This window comes from Lupinus angustifolius, chromosome LG01, assembly GCF_001865875.1.
Source record: "Lupinus angustifolius cultivar Tanjil chromosome LG01, LupAngTanjil_v1.0, whole genome shotgun sequence".
NCBI classification, from domain to species: domain Eukaryota; kingdom Viridiplantae; phylum Streptophyta; class Magnoliopsida; order Fabales; family Fabaceae; genus Lupinus; species Lupinus angustifolius.
In genome coordinates, this window is record NC_032009.1 from 20,483,911 (window position 1) to 20,494,509 (window position 10,599).

General features: G+C 34.2%; 3 protein-coding genes across 4 annotated transcripts; 1 reads left to right on the forward strand and 2 right to left on the reverse strand.

Moving 5' to 3' along the window:
* Nucleotides 1,337–2,083, forward strand: LOC109353175 (monothiol glutaredoxin-S2-like). Its single transcript, XM_019595382.1, has one exon. It carries the CDS (start codon nt 1,537–1,539, stop codon nt 1,843–1,845), a length of 309 nt encoding a protein of 102 aa, XP_019450927.1. The 5' UTR covers nt 1,337–1,536; the 3' UTR covers nt 1,846–2,083.
* LOC109353167 (zinc finger CCCH domain-containing protein 32-like) lies at nt 3,108–5,310 on the reverse strand. The gene is made up of 2 exons (XM_019595370.1): nt 5,266–5,310; nt 3,108–4,187 (listed from the first exon to the last, which is right to left on the reverse strand). The coding sequence occupies exon 2, from the start codon at nt 4,110–4,112 to the stop codon at nt 3,786–3,788; it is 327 nt and encodes a 108-aa protein (XP_019450915.1). The 5' UTR covers nt 4,113–4,187; nt 5,266–5,310; the 3' UTR covers nt 3,108–3,785.
* Nucleotides 5,421–9,144, reverse strand: LOC109353155 (zinc finger CCCH domain-containing protein 34-like). 2 transcript variants are annotated; one of them, XM_019595350.1, is made up of 7 exons: nt 8,923–9,142; nt 8,645–8,778; nt 8,383–8,448; nt 8,048–8,167; nt 7,608–7,922; nt 7,211–7,531; nt 5,421–6,132 (listed from the first exon to the last, which is right to left on the reverse strand). In XM_019595350.1, the coding sequence occupies exons 1-7, from the start codon at nt 8,987–8,989 to the stop codon at nt 5,731–5,733; spliced, it is 1,425 nt and encodes a 474-aa protein (XP_019450895.1). In that variant the 5' UTR covers nt 8,990–9,142; the 3' UTR covers nt 5,421–5,730. The 2 variants fall into 2 exon arrangements, with proteins under 2 accessions (XP_019450895.1, XP_019450904.1); XM_019595359.1 differs by having other exon boundaries at nt 5,731–6,132; nt 8,648–8,778; nt 8,923–9,144.

Genomic DNA, 10,599 nt, shown 5'->3' on the forward strand with positions numbered 1-10,599 from the left:
TCTTATGATGTGGATATTTCCAAATTAAAAATATTATTTTTCATGGAACATATCTTGTGGCCCTTGACATAAAAGAAGCATTTATACCATTTTTTTTAAAAACACACAAGTTATCATAAAAAATTAATTTATATTTGAACTATCATAATATTAGCTTTAATCATATTTCCCTTTCTAGAATTGGATGCTAATCTATATAGCCAAAAGGAGGTCCCAATTGGATATATTCAACTTTTCTTCCACCGCAGAAGATGCCTCAAAGATAGATAAGAGACACAAACTTCATGTATTAGGAAAAAAATGTAATGCTTTTATAGTAAATAGCTGATTTTTCAGATGTTTATATATACTTAATTTCTTTCATCAACTAATAAATATAATTAAATAAAGCCTTGAAGCTAAAAAAGTTAATGTCATAATATTATTGCACATGTCAAGAGATTAACGTATAGAGACTTGTCACGAACGGTGTCTCATTCTCTCTCGAGTCAATCATAATGTTAATTTTTATTACTTTTTGACATGTGTGTGATTAATTACTCACTTTTATCACATAGCCTCTTGATACTATATTTTCCAAATGGGTGTGGTATATGTGAAATCGTGTAAAAATAAAACACGAAAATGTTGATTTTGTACACAGAATCAAATGAAAGAGAAGTGACAAATATGGAGGGATAAATATTCTGAAGCCGTACCAAGGACTTGTCTAAAATTGTTTCTGTATGCATGCATGCATGGAATGGATAGAGAATAGTTTCACAGTAAAAAGAAGATCGAATTTGTATCAATCACTTTCAGCGAAATGATAAAACAAAAAATTGATCAACCGACCCAAATATCTAATATTCAATGATTCTCCTCTTTTGTATTATTAATACCGTACCTCATCAAACCGATCAGAGTATTAATACAATATTATAACAGTTCACTAATTAATCCACATATTATCGAAATTAGATATACATATATAATATATTAACATTAATATTGAAAAATCAATAAAAAATCAATAATTTTTTTATTTTCATTAAAAAAATAATTTTAAATAAAAACCGATTAGTATAACTGGTTTGGTTCAATTGAAAACTGGCCAGTATGACCGGTTTTGAAGGGTTTTGACCGATTTTGACCGATATAATTACATAATTGATATAATTATTATACCGTACTGGTATTGAAACTGATTCACTGATTAAACCGACCGACATGAACCGGTTTTTACAATAATGGTCCTCTTTTTTCCTTAGCCTCTTTTGCTTATCCACCAATGCAACCGTACCTCCTTGAAACCCCTATATAACCATGCAACATTTGGCTATACCTTAATCACACCAAAACCTCAACTACACATTAATTCCTAGCTACATTTTATTTTCTAGCTTCTGTTTATCTTGCACACTCTCCTTCACATATATTTCCTTTCCCACTTCCCACTTCCAAATATAACAACATTACACATTGTTCAATATATATCATTAACAACCTTTTTATCATAGTTAGTATAAATTTGTGAACTTGGGTAGCACTAGAACAATGGAAATAGTGACAAAAATGGCATCAGAAATGCCAGTGGTGATATTCAGCAAGAGTTCATGCTGCATGTGCTACACTATAAAGTCCCTTTTCAGTGACTTTGGGGTGAATCCAGTTATTCATGAAGTTGATGAGATACCAAGAGGTAGAGATATTGAACAAGCTCTTTCAAGGTTTGGGTGCAATCCTTCAGTGCCAGCCATATTCATTGGTGGAAAATTTGTTGGTGGAACCAATGAAATCATGAGTCTTCACCTTAACCGTTCCTTGATCCCAATGCTTAAGGAAGCAGGAGCTCTTTGGCTTTGATCACAAATATAACACCTTTTTTCTCCACTTACCAGCCACTAATAAACCTTTTTTGGTATTATAAATGTAATGATGAGAATAACTATATATATATAATATATATATAGGAGGATATATATGATATAAGAGTTTATGGAGGTAATAATAAGGCCAACTTAATTGATGGAGTTGTACTCTAATTACCCTCTTTTTTGGGTGATATAGCCTTTTCTTAATTAAATGTAATGTTATCTTTTTGATAATATAGTAGATGGTGTTTCAGTCTTTATATATGAAGTTTAAGAATAAATATTTCTTCGTTAATGGAGAAGATAAGTAATTGTTTTTCCTCATGTTTCCGATGTCAAAAATGTGATTTAATGGTAACTAAAAGAATAAAAGTGACATTACATGTAATCTTTTGTATGTTATTGTGTGATACTTGTCTCTCCATTAATGAAGATGATTCTTACTCGAAGTCTAATAGTTTAAGCAACAATTAAGTGAATAAGTAGTTTATCAGCACTTAGTTAATTAGTTACCTAAAAGAAAGTTAAAGATGATTACACATACTTCACCTTAACACAATTGAACAGTGTTCTTTTGTGAAACTATCATTACTAGTGAACAAATTATTGGACTCTAGTCACTCAGTGACCCCATTTTTTTCCTTTTCAGGTAAAAGGAAGAAATTTTACATATGTAACTGAAATGCTTCTTTGAATGACGTTACATACTATCTTGTTAAAAGAATAATACTAGTGGAATTACGAATTTTATAAAATATTAGGGGCTAGAATAGAAGAAAATTTTCATGGCTAAATGAAATGGCATATATTACAAGACAAATATAGTAGCGTATGTGATACGCTATAAATGGTATTGTTGTAGCACTTAGTTGAGAAGGGACAAATGCACATAATGGAATAAACTGAATAGTATGAGTGAATGCTACATATACATAATTCCAATTTGTTGCATCACATCATTCAATAGATTAGATACCAAACTTATAGAAAAGACAAAGGCTGAAAAAGTTAATGGATCATATAAAGCATCATGAAATGCTTCTTTACAATCCAAATATATAATGTTTACATTTGAAATATTGTATCCAATGTGAGTATAAGTGATCAACTTGTCTATTGAATATAATTAAATATTGTCATATATCATTTATCATATGCAAGACAAAGAATAAATGTACCCTATGCTTATTTCAATTACATTACATAATAGCCAAAAACTGATCTGGTCTCACAGGAAGCTCAATCATGGAAACAGATTAAAAATGACAATAGAAGATTATTATTCATTCAAATAAGATAATTTAAATGTGCTTCTTCATATACGTTTCTGTAATAAATTTCAGTACAAACCCAAGCATTTCATTTGTCACAATGACATTTTTGTATAAAAGCTTAAAAGATAGCAATGTGAAGCCTCACTGTACCCTCCTGATTACTTCTCTTCACAGTATTAACCTTGAACAGTTGGGGGAACAGAGGCAAACCGGACCTTCCGAGCAAAATTAGAAAATTGCTTGAAAATTCGAAAAAGGGATGTGGTGAAGAGACATAAACACATGGTCAATGGAACTCGACGGAATTTCCTCATATAAAAGAGATTGAAGCATAAATAAGCACAACTCTGAAAATTGGAGATGTGGATGGATATGTGCATAAGCAACTTGTAGATTCTTTTGAATTTATTCAAAAGCAAGACGGAACTATGGGTTGCTAGAATTCTCAGGATTGCCCATGGTTTATTCGAAGACCAAAGGGATGGCCACAAAAAGATTGTATAAACACAAAGATAAATGGTGCAACCTGTGCTAGAACTGAAATGAGGAACTGGGGTGGCTGAAAAATGAAACCTATTTGAAGATCTCCTTGAATAATGATATCTAGTTGAAAAATTGAGATGAAAAGGAGTAATAAATAGGAGGGCATTCACATTGCTTAGCTTGAGGTGTAAGTGACAGTGCTACTCGTGGAAGCGTTGGTAGTTGATACAGGACTGGAACTCTGAACAGATGATTGGGTGCCTGATTGAGAAATTGGTCCACCAGTTGACAAGGTCAAACCAACTGATCCAGTTGATGTGCTCATTGATGAAGACATTCTGTATGAACCAGGCTCCTTGCTGGATCCTGAGGCAAGATCAGGCCGCAACTCTGATGATGAAGATGACGAGGCAAGAGTGCCACGTGAGGAACCCACGGGATAGGGTGCAACTGGCATGTCGGACAGGGAAGAAGCAGAAGGACTATAACTCAACGATCCCATAGGATGATCAAATTTGCAAGCAGGACCAAACTTACAAACACCACGTTGGGTATAATGAGTGCAAACTGATGCCCCCTGTTTATCAAACACAGACATTGGATGCATGAAGTTAAGGATTTAAGAAAGCAATCAAACAAATATTTTTCCAAAAAACATAAAATACAGTTTAACTGAACACAAGCTCGTTGTTGCAGAGACTGTTTTGAACCCATGACCTCCAAGTCAAAAGACAACAACCTTATTATTGAACAAATGCTCGCCCTCGTCATGCATACAAAACCTAATCTTTATATAAGATGAACATCCAATATAGATATAAAAGAGAAGTTATTACAACTAAATCAAAAAAGGAAAACAATGATGCCATGAAAGATGCATTAAGGTACTATAGATGAAATTAATAACATGGATGAAAAAGGACATGCATTAAGGCGTACAAATACAATAATAACCATTGGAAAATGAATATGAACACATGATGAAAGTTTGAAACTAGGTAAATGATTGTTAAAAATATTGACAAAAGGACGTCCCAAGGCTTTCTATTAACTACAGATTTGAGGACAAATTTACAAATTTAATTAACAGATGCAAAAAGTTTCAATCGTTCAAGTATTCACAGTACACAATATTCCCTGCCTTGACAAAGAACATATCCATCACAAAAGATTTGAAAGAGGAGCTTACTTACAGAACTGGCAATTACAAACTCCTAACTATTTTTATCCAAAAGACCAGTCAATCAGGTGTTAATGATTCTACATGCATGGTATAACCCAGCATGAATGAATGATACATGAAAATAGAAAGATAGAGCTTCCCATCCAATAAGAGTTAGCTTAAATAAGAACCGAAGAACAAGAACAAAGAAAATTGCTCCTGCACTGATTCGTTTTCAATAATAAATTGAAAAGTAAATTTAAGTTCAGTAAAGCAGGTTTCAAATCCTACATAAAAAATGCAAGCAAACAAAGATAATAAGTCATTTTTTTTGTCAAAAAAATATACACCAATTGTGTTATACCTCACAGTTAGCCATTTTAATCACCAGTTGCTATAAGAGTTTGAATAGAAAATAGAAGTATTATGGATATGTAATTCATAAACCAACATGAGGCATCACAATACAAAGGAGTTGAAAGGTAACCATTACCGGGCGCAAAGGAAGACCCACAGGACTAAGGATGACATTCGCTTTTGGTGAAAATTCGAAAAAGGGATGTGGTGAAGAGACATAAACACATGGTCAATGGAACTCGACGGAATTTCCTCATATAAAAGAGATTGAAGCATAAATAAGCACAACTCTGAAAATTGGAGATGTGGATGGATATGTGCATAAGCAACTTGTAGATTCTTTTGAATTTATTCAAAAGCAAGACGGAACTATGGGTTGCTAGAATTCTCAGGATTGCCCATGGTTTATTCGAAGACCAAAGGGATGGCCACAAAAAGATTGTATAAACACAAAGATAAATGGTGCAACCTGTGCTAGAACTGAAATGAGGAACTGGGGTGGCTGAAAAATGAAACCTATTTGAAGATCTCCTTGAATAATGATATCTAGTTGAAAAATTGAGATGAAAAGGAGTAATAAATAGGAGGGCATTCACATTGCTTAGCTTGAGGTGTAAGTGACAGTGCTACTCGTGGAAGCGTTGGTAGTTGATACAGGACTGGAACTCTGAACAGATGATTGGGTGCCTGATTGAGAAATTGGTCCACCAGTTGACAAGGTCAAACCAACTGATCCAGTTGATGTGCTCATTGATGAAGACATTCTGTATGAACCAGGCTCCTTGCTGGATCCTGAGGCAAGATCAGGCCGCAACTCTGATGATGAAGATGACGAGGCAAGAGTGCCACGTGAGGAACCCACGGGATAGGGTGCAACTGGCATGTCGGACAGGGAAGAAGCAGAAGGACTATAACTCAACGATCCCATAGGATGATCAAATTTGCAAGCAGGACCAAACTTACAAACACCACGTTGGGTATAATGAGTGCAAACTGATGCCCCCTGTTTATCAAACACAGACATTGGATGCATGAAGTTAAGGATTTAAGAAAGCAATCAAACAAATATTTTTCCAAAAAACATAAAATACAGTTTAACTGAACACAAGCTCGTTGTTGCAGAGACTGTTTTGAACCCATGACCTCCAAGTCAAAAGACAACAACCTTATTATTGAACAAATGCTCGCCCTCGTCATGCATACAAAACCTAATCTTTATATAAGATGAACATCCAATATAGATATAAAAGAGAAGTTATTACAACTAAATCAAAAAAGGAAAACAATGATGCCATGAAAGATGCATTAAGGTACTATAGATGAAATTAATAACATGGATGAAAAAGGACATGCATTAAGGCGTACAAATACAATAATAACCATTGGAAAATGAATATGAACACATGATGAAAGTTTGAAACTAGGTAAATGATTGTTAAAAATATTGACAAAAGGACGTCCCAAGGCTTTCTATTAACTACAGATTTGAGGACAAATTTACAAATTTAATTAACAGATGCAAAAAGTTTCAATCGTTCAAGTATTCACAGTACACAATATTCCCTGCCTTGACAAAGAACATATCCATCACAAAAGATTTGAAAGAGGAGCTTACTTACAGAACTGGCAATTACAAACTCCTAACTATTTTTATCCAAAAGACCAGTCAATCAGGTGTTAATGATTCTACATGCATGGTATAACCCAGCATGAATGAATGATACATGAAAATAGAAAGATAGAGCTTCCCATCCAATAAGAGTTAGCTTAAATAAGAACCGAAGAACAAGAACAAAGAAAATTGCTCCTGCACTGATTCGTTTTCAATAATAAATTGAAAAGTAAATTTAAGTTCAGTAAAGCAGGTTTCAAATCCTACATAAAAAATGCAAGCAAACAAAGATAATAAGTCATTTTTTTTGTCAAAAAAATATACACCAATTGTGTTATACCTCACAGTTAGCCATTTTAATCACCAGTTGCTATAAGAGTTTGAATAGAAAATAGAAGTATTATGGATATGTAATTCATAAACCAACATGAGGCATCACAATACAAAGGAGTTGAAAGGTAACCATTACCGGGCGCAAAGGAAGACCCACAGGACTAAGGATGACATTCGCTTTTGGAGCACTCATGTCTGCTGGATGATGATATCTACATGATGGACCAAATTTACATTCCCCTGTTTTCATGTAATACTGACATTCTGGTTGATCGGGCCTTTCTGGCAACGAGTGCTCCTTCTGATCACTGGCAGAAGGACCAATTAAGGAACCAGAAGCTTGATAAGGCCCAGCATAGGCTGTTGCTGATGAAGGTAGCTGGGCTATCCCATAGAACTGTGTTGAACCAACATTAGACGGAGTACTAGAAGGAAGTAGTGGGCTTGTTGCAGGACCCTGCACCAAGTGCCCATCAGTTTCAATGAATGCAGATATAATTGAGTAGCAGTCACAAAAGGAATTATAGACCTACCTGATAAGGACCCCAGCCAGAAAAGGGGACCATCGTAGGGGACAACATCATCGGCCCATAGGGGCCCTGAACTAATGAGCCAGGTAGAAAAGGTGGCCTTGCAACCAGTACACCATATTGTTGTGATGACGGACCAGATGGAGGCTGCACAGTTGGGTATAATGGTGAAGGTATAGGCATAGGCAGAGGGGAAACTGGGGGAACTGATGATGGTGCTGGAATTTGGATGCCCGCAGGCTGTGGATGATGGAATTTACAAGTTGTACCAAACTTGCATTGTCCCGTTTTCAAATAATAAGAACACTCTTTCTCGCCCTGTTCTTGTTCACAAAACACAACATCCAGAGCAAACTTTTGTTATAATTAGAAAATGACAAAATGTGACCCGAAATTCACAAAGCATACATGAATTTATGCAATAAATAAAAAATGACTCAGACCGTTCGCAATGGATATCCATAATAATTCAGTGACACTGGGGCAGCAATGCCTGCTCCTTGCCTTGGATGGTGGTACTTGCAGGAAGGGCCAAATTTGCATGATCCCATCCTCATATAATACTGCAGATATAATCAAGACAAAAGGAATGTTACCAAACACTAAGGACACACGAAAACAAAATAGAAGTCAACTTCAGTCCAGCCGTGGCTTGACATATATAAACAACTATTGAACACATTATCTCGTATAACAGAAAGGATTCACAGTGTCAATTGCCAAAGACAATCATTCAATGCATGCACTGCATAGAAGTTAAGATAAGTAGATTAATCACCTGGCACAAAGGCTGACCAACTCGTTCCGGGTGCTCCCCGACTCCAATCCTTGCAGCTCCAGTAACCTAATCAACACATAATAGACATCGATACCCCAAAATCATGAAACATTCAATCAAAGTGTCCTTGCTATTTATGACAATACAAGTAAAATTCAATCCATTAATAAATAAATAGCATTCTAATTCTACAAATTGAACACAAATAAAGTGCACATAACCAAGATCAGCACTAAAGAGGAACAAAAAAGAAGAAATTTACTACTCCGGCACGGTGAAGGGGATGATTGAAGCGGCATCGAGAACCATAGCCACAAAAACCATTCTTCAGAAAGTAGATACAATCAGCCTCATCGGGTCGCTGAGGGTATGATTCAACACCTTGCAACGATGACTCTGCATTTTCCAAATTCAATTCAAGATCACACTTTATTAATTATTATACTCACTTCACAAATCACATTCTCCCTAAATTACAAATAAATAAAACAAATAAATAAATAAAAATGAAAATATAATGCAGGGAGATGATAGAATCACCTTCATAGCCCCATTCCGGTGACGGATCAGACTGTGACCCTTCATTTTGGTGTCCGTACCGTTCCATTGTACGGACCAAACGGAAAAAAAAGGAGAATCTGAAACAAGCAAATCAGAATAACAGATTCCGATCAAAAACGCAAAGAACAAATATTTCCGCTTTACTAATTACTGGCTTCACCTTCTCTCTCTTTCTCTCTCTTTCTCTCTATCTTTCACACACACATGGATAGAGAAACAATTACACAGTTTCTCTCTCTATATTCTCTCTCTTACGATTTAAGTGCGTTTTTTCTATTTCATCTTTTTTCTTTTTCCTTTCAGGGAAAGCTTCCTTTTAATTAATTGCTCACACACTTTCTTGCTTTATTTATTTGTTTATTTATTAATTATGTACGCGCCAAAAATAACACCAATATTATCAAAATTAATCTCTACTTATTTTTGTTTTTGTGATTGTATGAGTTATTACATATTTGTCGCATTTCAACTAGAATTAAATAGCAAGTGATATTATTCTTAAGCAATATATCGGGTTTGAGTCTTGTGAATGAAAAAATAATCGTTAGAAAAGTTAGTCTCACATACATGTGGATGTTCTTGGCTTGGATAAAATTGCGAAGATTTACATGGGAAACCAAAAAAACTAGAATTAAACATATAGTGTAAGATTGGAAATAAAATGATGATTTGTAGAGATTCTGTAGTTAAGAGTAGTTGAATATATGTAAGGTAGCCAACAAAAATAGTTGGTGTAAGATTTTTGGCCCATAAAGACAAGGGTCCTCAATATTTAATAAAAATATTGCTACTAAGTAAGAGTCAATAAACTATGGGATATGACATATTTGTCCTTTTTATAAGGACATTACAAAAAGTAATCACTATTTGATTGAATTTATCAATTATTAATAATTAATCTTGTGGTCATTCATGGTCCATGCAGCATGAGATCCACGTGGCCTACATAGAGGATCTTCCTTAAAAAAGTAGTAGTAAAAAGGACATAGAGAAATTTACTTCTATAAAAAATTAGTACTAGGATGTTAATTGTTACATTGGGTTAAGTTAAACATGAATTCATGAACTATGAATTTCCAACCTAACCACAAGGCATAGCTTTGCATTTAAGTTAAGGGGTTCAATATGGGAAGTCTTTAATTTTGTAAGTGTAACAATAAAAGCACCCCATTACTTTAACATAAAGATGGGCGGTTTTCAACTTAACCAAACCAAATTGAAAGTGGTTATAAATCTTTTTCTCATATGAACAACATGAGAATGACAACCACATTACCTGAAAGAGATTAGTTCCTTACATATCGTTGGTATTATCAAAAAAATATCATTTTTTCATATGTGTTATCAACATCGACTCATGTGTGGATTGAAAATTTGGAAGATTTGAAAACTAATTTAGTAAAATAATTTAACATGTTCTTTTATAATCAATATGTACTTATCCGGAAAAGGTGGGGTACTAGAAAGTTTTTGTATTGTAGTTTTATTTTCTGCATAACATTATTTATTTTTAAATAATTTAGCATTTAAAATTAATTTTGTGAGCATACTACTACCTATGTGGAAAAAATTGCATCACGGTTCCATCATACATACTTGGTAAAACTATTTTCCATAGCTTTATATTTATTGGTTAAATAAGCACACACTGACTCA

Excerpts from the sequence above, each read along its gene's own strand:
- LOC109353155 (XM_019595350.1), bottom strand. The coding sequence starts at position 8,989 with ATGGAACGGTACGGACACCAAAATGAAGGGTCACAGTCTGATCCGTCA. Across the intron at positions 8,779-8,922 it reads ACCGGAATGGGGCTATGAAG|AGTCATCGTTGCAAGGTGTT; the intron begins GTGATTCTATCA and ends TGGAAAATGCAG. Across the intron at positions 7,923-8,047 it reads ATGGATATCCATTGCGAACG|GGCGAGAAAGAGTGTTCTTA; the intron begins GTCTGAGTCATT and ends GAACAAGAACAG.
- LOC109353175 (XM_019595382.1), top strand. The coding sequence starts at position 1,537 with ATGGAAATAGTGACAAAAATGGCATCAGAAATGCCAGTGGTGATATTC.
- LOC109353167 (XM_019595370.1), bottom strand. The coding sequence starts at position 4,112 with ATGGGATCGTTGAGTTATAGTCCTTCTGCTTCTTCCCTGTCCGACATG.